Here is an 18,904-nt window from a genome sequence, read left to right on the forward strand (position 1 = left end):
ACAAAGCAATGTCACAGAGAATGCTCTAAAAATCTTACGTTTTCAGGTACTGAAAGCCTTTTTCCTGTGACTTTTAATGTCCTTGACCGTCCAGATGGAATTAACACAGTCTGGTTTAAAATTTGAGGGCAATCAGAAACCTAAAAATGGAGCAGACAGCCTATCTAAAAATCTATGCCATGATTTGTTTCACAAAATTCTATGGAAGCACATGTTCGTATTTTTAATCATATAAAGTTTATACATACCGAATGTTCTGCTTTATAAATGACTGCATTAAACTGCAAAAGATTATAAAAATATATATATATATATATATATATATATATATATATATATATATATATATATATATATACACATACATACATACATACACACACACACACACACACACACACACACACACACACACACACACACACACACACACACAGAGGGTTCCGCTAAATCTGACAAATTATCAGTTAACCGATTATTAAGCGTATTTGTGGTCTTTGATTTTGGTATAAAATAAAATATAACTTGTTTCAAGACATAATTTATTGATGAAAAGATATAATCTGTATGCAGATACAGATATGTCTCTGCTGTGTGTCAATGGTTTGAAATGAAATAATGTACCTTGCATTAGCAATGAAATAGCATTTTACTCCTTATTTTGTTTGTAAATGCTCAAAAGAAAATGTTTCTCTTTATTACGATGGTTTCAAAGTGGCCACCATTTTGACAGGAAGTACATGTAATAGGAGGAAATGGCTAATCTTTTGAAATTAAGAAATTACATGTTGAAATAATTCTTAATGATGCAAGCCCAGCATGAAATTAACACATGCAATAACTTGGTAAATAAACAAACAATAAAATGTGTACACAGGTAAGGTCAGTTCTGTGTGCGGTCATCAGGAACAACTATCCATGTCAGTAGCTTTCATCTTACAAAGAAGGAGCCACCCGTGTGCGTTGAAGTGTAACTAATGTCCTGTGAAGAGTTTCTGTGTACACAAGAGGGGTGTCAACCAATTTAACAAAGGAATTACGAAAAGTTAGTAAAAGTCACTAAACAACTGTTAATGTACAAAAGTACGTAAGCTAAAAGAAACAGCCAAATCGTCTCCTGTGAGACTTTGAGTCTGGCATCATCATGATTATTTCGTGCAGTCCGGGATTTTACTTAGGTCGCAGTAGGTTTCGACCAATCGATAAACAGGGTGTGTCAATTTCATTTCTGTCACTTTCAGCCACTGTAGATTTCGACCAATGGATAAATAGGGCGTGTAGATTTCAGTCTGGCTGTTTCTATAGAGCTATGAATTAACTATAAGTTTCCATAAGAAAAAGAGGAAATTATGCTTGGTAGATGTAAATATATCAGGTTAACTGAATTATTCAATTAACCGCTATCAGATTAAGTGGAACCCTCTGTGTGTGTATATATATATATAGCCCCTGAGTGACGAAATATTGCCGGACGCAAAGCAATGGGCAAATATTCGTCCCATGGGGGCTAATATAATCGATGTTGCTCTTAATCCCAGACAATATTTGTATAATATATATACCTGGCAATCTTTCCCCCAATTAAAGGCAATTTAACAATAAGTGCCTAGGAAACATTCTAAAACATAGGTAATCACAGTTTACAAAGCTCACTTAGATGAGGCATCACTTTTTTGAGGCATCAACTTTATGAGTCTACTTTTATCATATTATATGAAAATCATAGTTAATGATCTTGGATACTCATGGATACTGTTTTGACACAATATTGTATATCATATATGTTACAAAATTGTATGAAAATCATGTGTTCATTTCATATGAGATACTGTACAACATTTATCTGAATTCAATAATATATGTTTATCAATACAATAATGTAAAATAAGATATTGCATCCTGTAATAACTAGAACTGTCCTAATGGGACTAATACCCCCGCTAGGCTATTTTCAAATAGGACAAATAATTGAATTGAATAATAAAGGTTTGGAACACATACAAAAAAAAAATTCTAGAATTGTAAAAAAAAAAAAAAAATTAGTTAACAAAGAAAAATTAAAATCAAAATTGTCAGAATTTCACTGTAAATACATATCTATAACAGTAATACATTTACAAATGTATGTATTTGATGATATATTTTTTTAATTTAATTGATTTAAAGAAAAACCAACAAAATGACAATAACCCCTCCCTTTGCAGTGAATAGAAATACCGGTAGCCAAGCAATGCTCTTCTGTTGATAAAACTTTCAATATCTTTCTAATAAGAGTCTTGACAGATGCAATTAGTTGTTTCAAATTTTCCTCACTTTCTTCTATGGCACAATGGAACTCCATATCAGAAAATTGATCCCATAGGACTATGATTTTTCTTTGATGAACTTGTTAAATTTAGTAAACTCCCAAAACATTACCATAATTACCATACTATGTAAAAATATGTAAAAAAAAGAAAATTTAATATAACAAACAATTTTAAAATTGCCAAAACACTACAATCATATCCGTAATTTTGAATTTCATTTAAATTAATGTCCAATAGGGTCACTTCATCAATTTACTTGACAAATAAATTTAAACAACCTCTAAAAATAGTTTAACTTCTTTATTAATAATTATATTATTTATTTCCTTATAATGATAGACCTTTTGGTTTACATGAAACAGTTTTAAAATAGCCCCAAAACCATCACCCACTTTACAGATTATCAATTTCCCCTAAACACATGCTCCATCTGAACCATGGCTCAGATAATGGCTCCCTTGGGACAAATGAATTCAGCCACACTTGTCTTTGATGTTCTTATTAGCTCCTAAGAATTTATCATTGACAAACAAAAACTTTGCATTGTCAGTTGATAGAATACTTATAAAAAATAATTTTTTTTTATTAATTAAGACATAAAGACAAAAAACTCCATCTGGATGTATTTATATAAATATATTTTAGAGTGTTTTCTATTAATTAATTAATAAAATCTGTAAGGATTACCTCCCTTACTTTTCAACATTAGTGTACAATATATAGAATAAGGAAAATGAAAACTGTCAAAAAATCATTAAATCTTGTCTGATCTTAAAAAAAATTGCAGGTGCACATCTTCAGATGGTGTTCAACATATGTACAAATTTTCAAACTGTTCCATGCAGTAATAAAAAATTCTATAGGGGGGACAAAGTTGCGTCTACAGACAGACGGACAGACGGACAGACAGACAGACGGACAGACGGACAGACGGACAGGGTGAAACCAATATACCCCCCTAAACTTCGTTTGCGGGGGTATAATTACAAATGAATACATATTAATAATAATACATGTACAATAAATTTCTTAAATAAATAATGACGCAATATGATATTGTTATATATGATATGACATTGTATCGAGTTATACATTATTGTGTTTGATTATAATACAATATCATAATAAAATATGTGATACAAAATAGTATTATATGATACATTATCATTTAGCATAATACATAAAAAATTGTAAAATATGATATATGATAAGACGCACCATCCATGCAAGTTTGGTGAAGTAAGGACCAGCAGTAACTTAGATATTGCTATCAAAGGGCACCTGCAACAAAAACTTTAACCTTCTCCAAAAAGCTTAGTTTCCTCCAGCATTCATGGCTCAGATTCAGCTTCCAAGTCTTTCAAGCCCATAAGTATGTCCAGATGCATCATCCATGCAATTTTAATTAAGATACATGAAGGACAAGTAATAACTTAGATACAGGACCTGCAACAAAAACTTTAACCATGTCCCGATGCCAACGGTATGGCATAAGCTCCCCCTGACTTCAACTCGGTGAGCTAAAAATTGTTTTACTTACATTACTGCAGCTACCCCTGGCTGGTTTACATACAGCCTCTTCTGTACACCAGTAACAATTCGTCCTTCCTGGCTCAACGCATTTTCCACAACTAAAATGTGAAGACAAACAATGATTTATGTAGTGCTGGAATTTCCAATCACTTTAATACCCATCATTGCAGAAAAAATTAACATAACCCGCTTTATTTTTTCTGCAATGTCGCCACCTTTATATCCCGCACGAATCAGCAAAGAGAGCATTTTATTGTTTAAATGTCAATGAAGATATCTTTGACAGCAGCTCTTGTCTAACCTTAGAAATTCAGAACATCTGTAGAACAGTATTTGTTGTTCAGCTATTACATATCCATTCAGCAAGATCTGAAGTGGAGTTTCTCCTTTTTTGTCTAGAATAAGAAGGTGAAAAAGTTATATTATAAAACTTATAAAATTATGGTATACTTGCCATAAAAATTGCAAATTATATATAAAGTAAAATTAAAAGCTTTTCCAAATTATTTTGGCTGATCAAGTTTAAATTCACATGGTAACAAGCTTTGTAATAACTAAAACAATCATTTCAAAATGAGGTATAGCTTCATTGTTTTTTGAGCTTTTATGAATTTTGAAATATAAATTAAAAATTGTAAATTCTCCGATTTCTAACATTTTATTCACTCTACATGCAAAGGTATATGGCTAAAGAATTTCAAGATAGAGTAAAACTTGGTTAAAGCAAGTCCTAGGGACCAATAAATTTACTTCGATATATCCTCAATTCGTTATACTGTGGTTTCATCAATAATCAGGAGTATTAATTTTTGTGGATAAAGTAAAAATTACAGTTTCAAATATACGTAAATTTGTGGCAATTACCCTATCAATACAAATTGTTAGTAGCAATTGCACTTCAATGAACATTAAATTTCATTTATCAAATTAACAAAATCCACAAAAATTGGTATTCAACGAATATTGGTGAAACCACAGTATCAGTATAACGAATTTGTAATGATAACTATAGGGAATTAACTATATACATGTATTACGTTTTCTTTCAACACACACTATTATTTTTGCTAATTGAGGCTTCAAATAAAAATACATTACTTTGATACCTTTAATAATGGGATTGTGAATATAAAATTTATATGAAAATAAACTCATTCAAATCACTATGTTAAATGGTTGTGCAAACTTTTTAATTTGTAAAGAAATTCTTTATAAAAGTGTTAAATTTTGTTATTTAATTCACCTCCCCAGGACTTAAAGTCAGTTCGCTATATATGTTAATTCAATTAATCCGAATTCATTATAACCTTAAGATCTGATAAGAATTTTATCGTGGATTTAAAAAAAATTCGCTATATCCAAGAACACGAAATATCCGTGTTCGTACTAAATGAGTTTTAGTGTACATGACATTTTACATAATAAAAAAATCTGCATAAACTTTACAATTAACAAATTGAACAAAACATCTGTCAGCCACTGCTCACTCGTAATATCTGAAGTGAATATGCAGTGAATTGAAAAAATTTTAAGTCCAAGGCCCATAACTCTGACAAAAAATGCTTGATTGTACCCAAAATTAAACATGACCAAGATATTATTATGATAAGCTTGTATACCAAATTTCATTTTAATATGCGCATCCTCTGCAAAGAAAATTACGGTAACTGAAACTGCAAACAATTGGAATTTTTCTACGTCCAAGGGGCATAGCTCCGTCGAAAATTGCTCGATCGCACCCAAAATCAAACTTGATTATTTTGATAAACCTGTACACCCAATTTCATTTCAATATGTGTATCCTCTTTGAAGAAAATGAACAGAAACTGTTGATGGACCGACCGACCAACAGCAGCAAAGCAATATGCCCTCCCTTCTTCGAAGGAGGGCATAATAATAGTAAGATATTACCGTAAATCAAGAAGGTATGCTCACAATTTTATGCAGATAATTACTTAAGATGATTAGGAATGTACAGTAACTGTATTGAATTGCTGATACATTACATGAATTTGATCTTCTGTCATTGCTGCTTTGGGGTTCTAATGTACACTGAATCTTATCGGATAAAGGAACTGTTGTTATATTTCTTCCATCAAGTCTGCATTTCATGTTTTCATTAGTTTCTAGTGGTGGCTTAAAAGTCACATTCAATGTTACTGGTCCCTGCATGAAAAGATATCATTTATCAGAATGACTAAAATATCAGTTTAATATAATTTAATATAATAATTAAAAGGGACTTAAACACGATTTAAGCTCAAAATTTCAAAAAAAAAATTCTGTTTTGTTGTTAATGTTTATAATAATTTATATGGTCATTTAAATGCCTTGTCAAAATTGAAAGTCAAACATTGAGTTACAAGCAAGATACTGAGTTTGAAACTCTTTGTTTTGTCAACAAAGCTCGAGTCTTGTTATTTTTACATAAGTGTTTTATTGGCCTACGTTTCTATCAAATCTTTTTTTTTTTTGGTTGATGTAACTTAAGGTTGTATGGGTCAATATTAATGTAAATAAAAGTACATAAAAATCAAAATACTTTTACCAGTTTAGAATTTTGATATTTCACAATATTTTACCAAAAAAAATATTTTAAAAATTTTAAAAAAGGTTAAAAAATTTACATCCCCCCAGGGTTCCAACCTGTGACCTACAGGTTTGTAGTGAATGCTCTTACCCACTGTGCTAGGCTATTAAGTGACAATGTTTGGTAAGAAAATGTCTAAAACATTATACTTGTTTTTACTGTTTATTTCGTTAAACAATACTTCACAATATTGAAGTGTCCCATACCACCTTAAGAACATATGGAATCAGTTTATCTTGATTGCTACGAATCAGTTTTTCAAAGAAATGGTTTTTCTTTACTTTACATTATTTGCAAACAAATATGAGACTCGAGCTTTGTTTACATAACAATAAATTATTACATCTGCATCTCTCTTAAAACTTAAATTCTAACATTCAAATTTTGGTGAATCATTCAAATAGCATAAGTAAATTATATTATACATAAAAAATAAAAATATAAATTTTGATATTAAATCGTTTCTACGTCCCTTTCATACAACAGCTCATATATAATTAGCTAAGCAAATTCATCTTTAACGTAAAACATAACTGTACATCACAATATGACATACGTTAACATCATTTTTAAAAATATAATGCACCTAATTTCTGATTTTAGTAATAGAAAATTAAATTATAAAGGGATGAACTTAATTTCTACCTATGTTATCCAAGTATAAAATAACTTTACACTTTTAGATAAACCGCTTAGCTTCAAAGAATTAGCTTCAAAGAATTTGATCATGTAGCCATCCAAGTTAATGTCTATGTTGTTTATTTCTTAATGTTTATACCGAAGTGGTTTGATCCAGTTTGTAGGCATATCCTGAGGGATATTCCTTAATCTCCAGACTCAGACATTGGTTTTTCACGGATGGAAGCCAGTAATCAGGTGACACACTTGCACATTCCATTATTAAGGTACATCTACATAAAACAAAACCACCAAGTTGTGAAACTGAAGGACTATTTTACATATTATTACAATACTCATAATTAGCAAGATCAATCTACTGTATGCAGGACTATTTTTCATTCGTTTCCCCGAAAATCTTGATAGTACATGTATATACCTATTGCTGGTCACACACCACCCACAGTTGGCATCTCTAACATCCATACATTGCTGACAGTTATCAGAGTACTGTCCACACTGAGTCTCCTGAAGCAACTTCACGATCTGAAAGCAAAACAATAAAAGATGGATGTACAGGTTTTTAATTTGAATGTATATATACTGGCTACATAAAACATTGTACAGTAAAACTTGTTAAGTAAGAAATCTGGGATATAGCAAAGTATTTATGAGTCCCCAGTAAAATTGTTAACAAATCTTTGCAAAAATTTTATGGTTATAAAGAATTTGGATGTAACAAATTTACGGATACAGCGAACTGATTGTTGAGTCCCGTAGAGGTGCATAATGATGAAAGAAATTGACCGCACAAAATTGTAAGTTTGCAGGAATCATTGACACATATCAATTGTGATTTTTAAAATGTCTATAACCTCAAAAGGCAATGTACAGGTTTGAACAAAAATTAATTGCTCAAACTATATTATGCTGATCGAGACTTGAAGTACATGTCTATTCCAGCTATCAAAACTAGGTACTGTGAGCAAGCTCACAATTAATAAGAAAAAATCATAACTCATGTATTTTTTTTATTAAAGAAAATATTGGATGAATCTGGAGAGAAGACCCAGAATTGCATCGTGTTGCTATATTAAGACCCATATTATGATAAAATCTTTTGCATTACAAACAATTTTTAACCCATTCCACGCCCAACAGAAACCAAATAACGGTTTTAAGTCAAAAAATGTGCAAAATTAATTGAAGAGATTTCCACCCTCTTTTGCGCCCAGATTCCCGCAAAATCTACATCTTAAGCGCCCACTTTCTTTAACATTTTTATAACAAATTTCCAAAGTTACTAAAAATAGCACAATTTTGAAAATAAACAAAAAACCAAACAGCGTCATAGTAAAATCTTCCGCTATACCAAATAGTTAAACAAAGAGCCACGTTTTGTCAAAAGTGTTGGCATTTTGTTTCTTCTTTAATTTTTAATTTCGAGAGAATTGCCTATCTTTTTTAGTTTTTTGAGTAATAACAAGTTTTAAAAACAAGACTGCATTTTGGACACATACAATGCGCATGAATTTCCATGAACTACTTTGCTGCACGTTGAAGAAATGGGGGTTAAATATATAACGCTTGTTGCAAAATTCAAGGCAGCAACTGTTGAACTTCTTTCTACTAGACAGACATATTTTTGTTTATAGCCTTTACAAAATTTGGTCACTCTCTGACGCTTTGCCTACATTAAAAGCATGAGAGAGAGAGAGAGAGAGAGATTTTCAGTCTTTACTACAGAATATGCATAAAGACACGCCAAAAGAGCCCGGCTTTCAGTACTTCAGTACTATGATTTTTATGTATTCGTTATATGAATATAAGGAACTATAGATACAACGAAGTAAATTCCATTGGTCCTTTGGAGTTCCCTATAACCGAGTTTTACAGTACACATTATATTATACATGTTTTACCCTTTTGTTTCCCATACTAGACTTGAACCTTTTTTTAATGAACTGTTGGCTTGTTTCTGTAGATCCTTATTAAAATGCAAGGAATTACTACGGTATATGCTTAAAAAAAATTTTGGGAAGTTCTCAGCACATTTTAATTTTTTTTTAATAATTTCCCTATTATAAGCAAGTACGTATAAAATTCTGCGTTTCAACCATTTTGCAACAAATCACAAGAATATAAAATCCCGAAGGCCAAATTTTTTTTCAAAATTTCCTTTAGCTTCATTCAGTTTACATCTGACCAAAAAATAAGAGCAAGATTTTAAAATCCACAAGATGTGCTTCTCGTGATTTTGCGAGATATTAATTCCTCAAATTTAATTATAGAATCAACAGTAGACATGCAAAAGCATACAAATTAGACAATTCACACATTATCCTCACAAACCGCAGCCAATATGTACAATTCCTATTCTATATGGCTAATTCTGTCACAGTGTTCATAAACTCAGTCTACTTCTAATAAATTACCTGATATGAGAACAAAGCAATACATATGGTGTCTAATATGATCAGTTATATTAATTTTACTAGTCACACACCATACAAAATCAATTATTCAAACCTTGTTCTGAGACATGAAGTATATCTCTCCATTCATATTTCTAACAGCTCTGATCTCAGACTTGTCCAATTTGATATGTCGAAGCTCAATCGACTTTTTTTTGACTGCGTCATAGAAAACCTGCAATGCAATACAAGAGACCCTTAAGTAATAAACTGTATGTACGCACTGCAGCAGAATAACACTTGATTTTTTTTGCATGATCGAGAAGATACTAAAAATGTAATAGGAAAGTCCATCAAATGTCCTCTTAATTAGAAATACAATTGATGCAATTTTTCAGGGAAAAAAACTTTTTCACTTTTTTATCCAAGTATTAAAAGCCATTACTTACTTCTTCTCAATGGTATAAATACAATAAAGGGCACGTATTCATTTTTTTTTTTTTTTTACAAAAGGACAGGGGTGTACAACGTGTTACAGATCCCCCACTTGAAGCATTAAAAAAGAACTTGTTCAAATGTTAATAAAATATGCATTCTTGGCTTGTATACATTGTTTATACAATAAATTCCACGACGCATGTCAAAAGGGTGCATTTATTCTATAAACACAAAAGGTATATATTTCAAAATTGACCCACACAACATTTTGTGCCTAAATATTGACCATTTATTGTTATAAATATATTGCAATACTTTGGTGTGAATGGGTCTAGACTCCATCCTGTAAGTACTTTTATTAAAAGGATAAGTTTTCATTCTTTTTTATTATTGATTTATCTAAGTGGAATCTAGACCCATTACGGGTCAAAATTCGTGGTTTTCATAAAAACTTCAGAAATTTATTTATAATTGTCAAACTATTAAAGTTATTCACAGTGATTGGTATGTGTCAGTGTAGCTTATGTGATTGACGGAGGACTGTAGACAGTACCACTCAGCTGATGGAGTGTTTGAATCATAGTGGACTTATCTTTTTTAAATCTTTGCTTTTGCTACCTTTTGGGTAAAACATTACTTTTCAAAATTTTAATGTAATAGATCTAGTATTAATTTTTGAAAGCATTAAAAACTCTTCAGATAAGACAAAAAATACATAATGATCTTGCCCGTTCCCAATAACATTTAATCAATTAATAAACAATAGCGCTAGCACAGTCAAATATTGTTTGAGATCACGTTGTAATGTTATGAAAATACAATGGAGCCTCAGTTAGCCAGTTCCAAAGTCCAAACATCCAGGTAGGTGAAGCGTCCGGATATCCGAAATATGTCTATTGTTGTTATTTATGATATGTATTTGATTATTATCATGGCCCCGAGTTAATACTTTTAAGTAAACATTTCTTTTGCCTTTCACAATTAACAGAAACAAATTACAGTTATCCGTTGACATTTTTAAATATAAAGAACCCCACTTTTTATTGTTATTTATCAGGAAATATTGTTATCACACTTTGACACAATGAATTTAGATTCAGTTATTAAGGTCTTCCATTTCCAACGGAAGACCTTGTACTGATTCTAATGGTAATTCTTCATTATTGTTATTCTTCTTCTAGACGTTTTGTAAACCTTAATATCTTTTATGTTTGTCATCCAATTTCATTCAAATTTTCAGGGTGTATTGTAAATTAGATGTAGCTTTTAAGTCACAAAAAGATGAGAAATTGTAACTTCTGGTTTCGAGTAATTCCCCCTTTTTAAACATTTTAGGGGCATTTGTTTCCGGACAAAGGCTCAGAAATGGTCCTTAGTTAGAAATATTTAATATTGACATTTTAAATGTTTTAAATGTTGTCCTCTGATTTTTGTATTTTTTTTTTCAATTGTACCACCTGACCTATATAATCGAAATCTATGTTTTAATAATTGCTAATTTTAACTCATGTTTTTGCTTTGTAACTTTTTAGTTTGAAATATTTCCTAAATGCATATAGAACAAAAGTTGTTTATAAATTAAAGAGGTTTTATTTGAGACCAGAAAAAAGGGGCTGGCCCCTTAAATAAGGAATCTAGGTGCCCGGAAAGTCTTGACTCTATAACTAAAAAACGATACATGCTACGATAATGATGTCGCTGGAAAAGTTGTTCTTCATTATCTTATCAATCTATTGTTTGGATATTGCGTAATATGAGAGTTAAAAGCTTCACATGAAGACATGCACTTCCGTTTTTATTTCACTTATAAGGAATAGCTCCCTGTGCGTAATAGTGTTTTAAAGTCGCAGTCAATACTTTTCTTTTCTAAATATATCCCCAACTTATCACAGACATGCCTTTATCTTTTTTACGAGATCTAACTCTTCAATACTCTGCAGTCTGGGGGTTACATTAGTACATAGAAAATATGCATGAACTAATTTTCAAGAGTTCAAACTGATTTTCTAAAGCCAATTTGATTGGTCAGAAGTTAAGGTAGTGTGAAAAGACCTCCTATCAATATCTGTAAGACCCTGACAAGTGTAAGGAGAAGGGGGATGCATGGTTTTATTAAGACTGATTGACAATCCTTTCTTGATTTGAAGCTGTAACGGAAGACCTCCTCGTTGCTTGCAATGAGCTTTGCTTTATTTATTATAGTCAGGTTAATATTTCCTGAAGTCTATAATTTTTTAAACTAGTAAGCTACAGATCTGCAGCTAAGATGTTACAAAAGTATTTTCCTAAAGGTTCATATTATATAAATAGTGCCTGTTTGGGAGGGTAAGAGTTGAAATTGACACCCCAAGAATACCTTTGTCAACCGACGTGAAGCGGAGGTTGACAGTCGGTGTTTGAGGGGTGTCAATTTCAACTGTTACCCTCCCAAATAGGCACTGTTTATTTTATTATACTGAATGTCTTAATCTAAAACACAACTTTACAGCTTTCACATGTATTTTTATTTCCTTTTCGCATTTTTTCAAACACGTACATAACTGAAATGAAGTGAATTCGGCAAACTGTTTGCCCATCATTTATGTGCATGTATCAATTCATTGTGTTACCCATTGCCAAGTGTGTTGGTTACCCTGAGGGTAATGGAACGGATTATAAACTGCATCTAAACCAATCAGATTTCAGTTTTTAACATCACAGTATAATAACATAAAGTAAAACCGTTTCCCCATTCCCCTTTGAATAGAAGGCGTTTCCTCTTGCAAAAGAGGCTGACAATTTTTTATGTGATGAAAAACAATATGTTTTTCTTTTTTGTAATAATATGAGATCATTTGAATTTTTGACTCAAATCAAGTTTTCCAGAGAGGGATGAAAAGGCTTAGGCTTGATTTTTAAGCAAACAATGTCATGTCAATTAATGTAAACAAAATCTCTTGCCTTGCTATGTGGCCCTGTGTACATTGCGTCTAAAATGTATGGGATGTATTAATGATTAAAATATGTCAATTAAAGGGGCACTGTCACCATTTTGGTCAAATATAACTTTTGTTATGCTTATGTTTACAATGCTTTATACGGTATTTCTAATAGTCAATTAAAATTTGATTGTTAGTCTTTGAGTTATAAGCAAGATACAGAGCTTACAATTCAGTGCTATTTAACAAAGTTTACATCATCTTAATATGTTTACATCTTTTATGTAGAAGTGAAAATTCCAGTTTAAGATCTAAAATGAATGTGATAAACATTAGGACTGTTCTATGCTTGAAACTATCACTAGAAAATAGAAACATACGTAATCACAGATTACAAAGCTCACCGAGACGAGACATCACCCTTATGAGACTTCACCTTTACGAGACCACCTTTATCATATTAAATGAAAATCATACTCTATGATCTTGGATATTCATGGATTCTGTTTTTGACACAATATCGTATATCATCTGTTAAAAAATATTCAGATGTTAATCAATACAATAATATAAAATTAAATATTGCATCCTATCATATTTACAACATTTATCATATAATACAATAAAATACCATAATAAACAATGATGAGATATGATATTGTAACGTATGATATGACATTGTATTTTATCATACTTACATGTTAAATACTAAAATCTGAAATTGGTTTAGACGCAGTTGGTAATCCGTTCTATTACCCTCAGCGATAGCAACACACTTGGCAACAGGTAACACAACGAATTGTTAGATGCGCATAAATTATGCGCCTACGGTTTGCCGTAGAATTCACATCATTTCTATATAAAAGCAGTAAAAGTTTCTTTAAAATTAAGACATTCAGTATAATAAAATAAATAGTGCCTCTTTGGGATGGTAACTGTTGAAATTGACACCCCTCGAAAACCATATTCAACCTCCGCTTCGCGTCGGTTGACAATGGTTGTCTCGGGGTGTCAATTTCAACAGTTACCCTCCAAAACAGGCACTATTTATATAGTGTTATACGTTATTGTATTTGATCACATAATACAATATCATAATATATAAACAATATAGTAATTTATATTACAATATCATATTACATAATACATCATAACATTGAAACAAATGATATTTTATTGTATAATTCAGTATGATATTGTATGATACTGTATCATTTTTGATACACAATATGATATTGTATCATATGATACAATATAATTTGTTACAACATTGTATCATATCAAATAATATAATATGATGTGATAAAGTAAAATATTATATAATACAAAATAATATTATACCTATTGTATCATATGATATGATACAATATTGTATCAAATTATATTGTATCATATGATACAATATCATATTATGTATCAAAAATGATACAGTATCAATGTGATAATATATCATATTATAAAACAATATCATATTATACAATATCATATGATACGATACTATATAATATTACAGTATCATATTATACAATTTCATGTGATATTATTCTATATTACAGAAACTAATATCATATTTATACAATATCGTATGATACAATATTATAGAATATACAATATTGTATCATAGGATACAATATTATATTTTGCAATATCTTATGTAATAGTATAATGTGATAAAATAATAAATTAATAATACAATATAATATTATACAATATTGTATCACAATATACAATACTATACATAACGATATCATGATACAATATCATAACATAAAATATCAAAAAAATTGATACAATATCATATTGAATCATATAACTTTTTATAATATTACATATGATATTATATTGTATCATTTTAAACAATATTGTTTCAAACCATACAATACTATATCATAGGAATCATGTTATATCATTTATCTACAAACACATCTATCTATTGAGCGGGTTTGAGTGAGGTAGGAGATTTCTTTAGCATCCTTGATAATGGAGATCAGGCTCTGCATCTGAAGCAACCTCTGCGTTTAATTTATAATATAGTTAAATCAACTATGCAAGGTATCATCTCTAAAACATGTGACCTGTTCCAAAAAAACTAAACCTCATCCAGCATCCGAAACCTATGGCTCAGATTCAGCATTCAAGCCTGTCAGGTGCATCAGTTTACATAAGACGCATCTCCATGCAAGTTTGGTGAAGTTTGGACCAGTAATAACTAAGATATCATCATCAGAGGGCACTAGCAATTAAAACCTTAACCTCTTCCAGCATCCACAACCTATGGCTCAGATTCAGCATTTATGCCTGTCAGGTGCATCTGTATCATAAGACACACCATCCATTCAAGTTTGGTGAAGTTAGGACCTGTAATAACTAAGATTTATTGTTTAGCATCCTTGATAATGGAGATCAGGCTCTGCATCTGAAGCAACCTCTGCGTTTAATTTATAATATAGTTAAATCAACTATGCAAGGTATCATCTCTAAAACATGTGACCTGTTCCAAAAAAACTAAACCTCATCCAGCATCCGAAACCTATGGCTCAGATTCAGCATTCAAGCCTGTCAGGTGCATCAGTTTACATAAGACGCATCTCCATGCAAGTTTGGTGAAGTTTGGACCAGTAATAACTAAGATATCATCATCAGAGGGCACTAGCAATTAAAACCTTAACCTCTTCCAGCATCCACAACCTATGGCTCAGATTCAGCATTTATGCCTGTCAGGTGCATCTGTATCATAAGACACACCATCCATTCAAGTTTGGTGAAGTTAGGACCTGTAATAACTAAGATTTATTTTTTAGCATCCTTGATAATGGAGATCAGGCTCTGCATCTGAAGCAACCTCTGCGTTTAATTTATAATATAGTTAAATCAACTATGCAAGGTATCATCTCTAAAACATGTGACCTGTTCCAAAAAAACTAAACCTCATCCAGCATCCGAAACCTATGGCTCAGATTCAGCATTCAAGCCTGTCAGGTGCATCAGTTTACATAAGACGCATCTCCATGCAAGTTTGGTGAAGTTTGGACCAGTAATAACTAAGATATCATCATCAGAGGGCACTAGCAATTAAAACCTTAACCTCTTCCAGCATCCACAACCTATGGCTCAGATTCAGCATTTATGCCTGTCAGGTGCATCTGTATTATAAGACACACCATCCATTCAAGTTTGGTGAAGTTAGGACCTGTAATAACTAAGATTTATTGTTTAGCATCCTTGATAATGGAGATCAGGCTCTGCATCTGAAGCAACCTCTGCGTTTAATTTATAATATAGTTAAATCAACTATGCAAGGTATCATCTCTAAAACATGTGACCTGTTCCAAAAAAACTAAACCTCATCCAGCATCCGAAACCTATGGCTCAGATTCAGCATTCAAGCCTGTCAGGTGCATCAGTTTACATAAGACGCATCTCCATGCAAGTTTGGTGAAGTTTGGACCAGTAATAACTAAGATATCATCATCAGAGGGCACTAGCAATTAAAACCTTAACCTCTTCCAGCATCCACAACCTATGGCTCAGATTCAGCATTTATGCCTGTCAGGTGCATCTGTATCATAAGACACACCATCCATTCAAGTTTGGTGAAGTTAGGACCTGTAATAACTAAGATTTATTTTTTAGCATCCTTGATAATGGAGATCAGGCTCTGCATCTGAAGCAACCTCTGCGTTTAATTTATATTATAGTTAAATCAACTATGCAAGGTATCATCTCTAAAACATGTGACCTGTTCCAAAAAAACTAAACCTCATCCAGCATCCGAAACCTATGGCTCAGATTCAGCATTCAAGCCTGTCAGGTGCATCAGTTTACATAAGACGCATCTCCATGCAAGTTTGGTGAAGTTTGGACCAGTAATAACTAAGATATCATCATCAGAGGGCACTAGCAATTAAAACCTTAACCTCTTCCAGCATCCACAACCTATGGCTCAGATTCAGCATTTATGCCTGTCAGGTGCATCTGTATTATAAGACACACCATCCATTCAAGTTTGGTGAAGTTAGGACCTGTAATAACTAAGATTTATTTTTTAGCATCCTTGATAATGGAGATCAAGCTCTGCATCTGAAGCTACCTCTGCGATTCATTCATATTACAGTTACATCAACTATGCAAGTTTGAAATAGTACTATCATCTATTAAACATGTCACCTGTTCCAAAAAACTTAACTTTATCCAGCATCCGAAACCTATGGCTCAGACTCAGCATTCAAGCCTGTCAGGTGCATCAGTATCATAAGACGCACCATCCATGGAAGTCTGGTGAAGTAAGGACAAGTAATAACTAAGATATAATCATCAGAGGGCACCTGCAACAAAAACTTTAACCAGCTCTAAAAACCTTAACCTCTTCCAGCATCCGAAACCTATGGCTCAGATTCAGCATTCAAGCTTGTCAGGTGCATCAGTATCATAAGATGCATCATCCATACAAGTTTGGTGAAGTTAGGACCAGTAGTAACTTAGATATTGCTATCAATAGGCAACTGCAACAAAAACTTTAACCTGCTCCAAAAACCTTAAACTCCTCCAGCATCCGAAACCTATAGCTCAGATTCATCACTCAAGCCTGTTTTGTGCATCAGTATCATAAGACACACCATCCATGCAAGTTTGGTGAAGTAAGGACCAGCAGTAACTAAGATATTGCTATCAAAGGGCACCTGCAACAAAAACTTTAACCTGGTCCAACAACCTTAACCTCCTCCAGCATCTGAAATTTAGGACCCAGATTCAGCATCCAAGTCTTTCAAGTCCATAAGTAGGTCCAGATGCATCATCCATGCAAGTTTGGTGAGGATAGGACAAGTAATAGCTTAGATACAGGACCTGCAACAAAAACTTTAACCGGGTCCGGACGCCGACGCCACCGAGGGTATAGCATAAGCTCCCCTTGACTTCGTCTCGGTGAGCTAAAAAGGGCACAAGCCTAATTTACATGACAAAGAATTTCGAGCTCTGTATCTTACTTATAAAGACTGACACTTCCTTTTTTTAGTTGATCATTAGAAATGCATTTTTAAAACATTGTAATTAAACCATAAAAATATTTTTTAAAAATTCGACCAAAATGCCCCTTTATACGGAAGCGTATTAGTGCCACTCTATATATATTTTAATTTTTTAAAATTCCAACTTTAAAGCTGGAATTTCCAACTTTAATCTTGGAATTTCCAACTTTAAAGTTGGAATTTCCAACTTTAAAGTTGATTTTTCCAACTTTAAAGTTGATTTTTCTAACTTTAATCTTGGAATTTCCAACTTTAATCTTGGAATTTCCAACTTTATAGTTGATTTTTCCAACTTTAATCTTGGAATTTCCAACTTTAATCTTGGAATTTCCAACTTTAAAGTTGGAATTTCCAACTTTAATCTTGGAATTTCCAACTTTAATCTTGGAATTTCCAACTTTAATCTTGGAATTTCCAACTTTAAAGTTGGAATTTCCAACTTTAATCTTGGAATTTCTAACTTTAATCCTGGAATTTCCAACTTTAAAGTTGGAATTTCCAACTTTAATCTTGGAATTTCTAACTTTAATCCTGGAATTTCCAACTTTAAAGTTGGAATTTCCAACTTAAATCTTGGAATTTCCAACTTTAATCTTGGGATTCAATTCAACATATTTATTAGTTGTTCAAGATTATCATGCACATGCTCCCGTATATGTATGTGTTAACTGAAAATTCTTTGTTGAAAATTGCAGAATAGATTATTGTTTACATATAATAACTTTCCTTAATGTTTTTCTGTACTATGCTTCATTATGCTAAATCCTTTTAATTCTTTTATTTATTGAGGATTTTTTTAATTTATTTTATATGCATATGATACAATCAAGCAACCTTTTATACACATATATATATATATTGCTTATGACATACCGGTAGTTATTGTTTTCATGGAATTCAAAAAATAAAATTGAAATTATAATTATGACATGTTCTATTAATTCCAGCGAGTTCGAGTTGTTGTATTATTATATTGAGTTCTTCTTGAAAGCAAATGAACTCCCCCATTCTTTTTATGAGTAAAGCCTAATTCACACTGAACAAAAAATCATAGTAT

General features: G+C 31.8%; 1 protein-coding gene across 3 annotated transcripts in view; it reads right to left on the bottom strand.

Moving 5' to 3' along the window:
* LOC105317263 (plexin-A2) overlaps window positions 1-18,904 on the bottom strand; it is a 91,030-nt gene that overhangs the window by 52,431 nt on the left and 19,695 nt on the right. For all 3 annotated transcript variants that reach the window (XM_066081864.1, XM_066081865.1, XM_066081866.1), the window contains exons 4-11: window positions 9,580-9,699; window positions 7,490-7,596; window positions 7,211-7,343; window positions 5,849-6,008; window positions 4,144-4,237; window positions 3,850-3,940; window positions 249-281; window positions 39-140 (exon numbers count right to left, since the gene is read on the bottom strand). In XM_066081864.1, coding sequence (XP_065937936.1) covers window positions 39-140; window positions 249-281; window positions 3,850-3,940; window positions 4,144-4,237; window positions 5,849-6,008; window positions 7,211-7,343; window positions 7,490-7,596; window positions 9,580-9,699 — 840 coding nt within the window. The remainder of the gene's footprint in view (window positions 1-38; window positions 141-248; window positions 282-3,849; window positions 3,941-4,143; window positions 4,238-5,848; window positions 6,009-7,210; window positions 7,344-7,489; window positions 7,597-9,579; window positions 9,700-18,904) is intronic.

This window comes from Magallana gigas, chromosome 4 (assembly GCF_963853765.1).
Source record: "Magallana gigas chromosome 4, xbMagGiga1.1, whole genome shotgun sequence".
NCBI classification, from domain to species: Eukaryota; Metazoa; Mollusca; class Bivalvia; order Ostreida; family Ostreidae; genus Magallana; species Magallana gigas.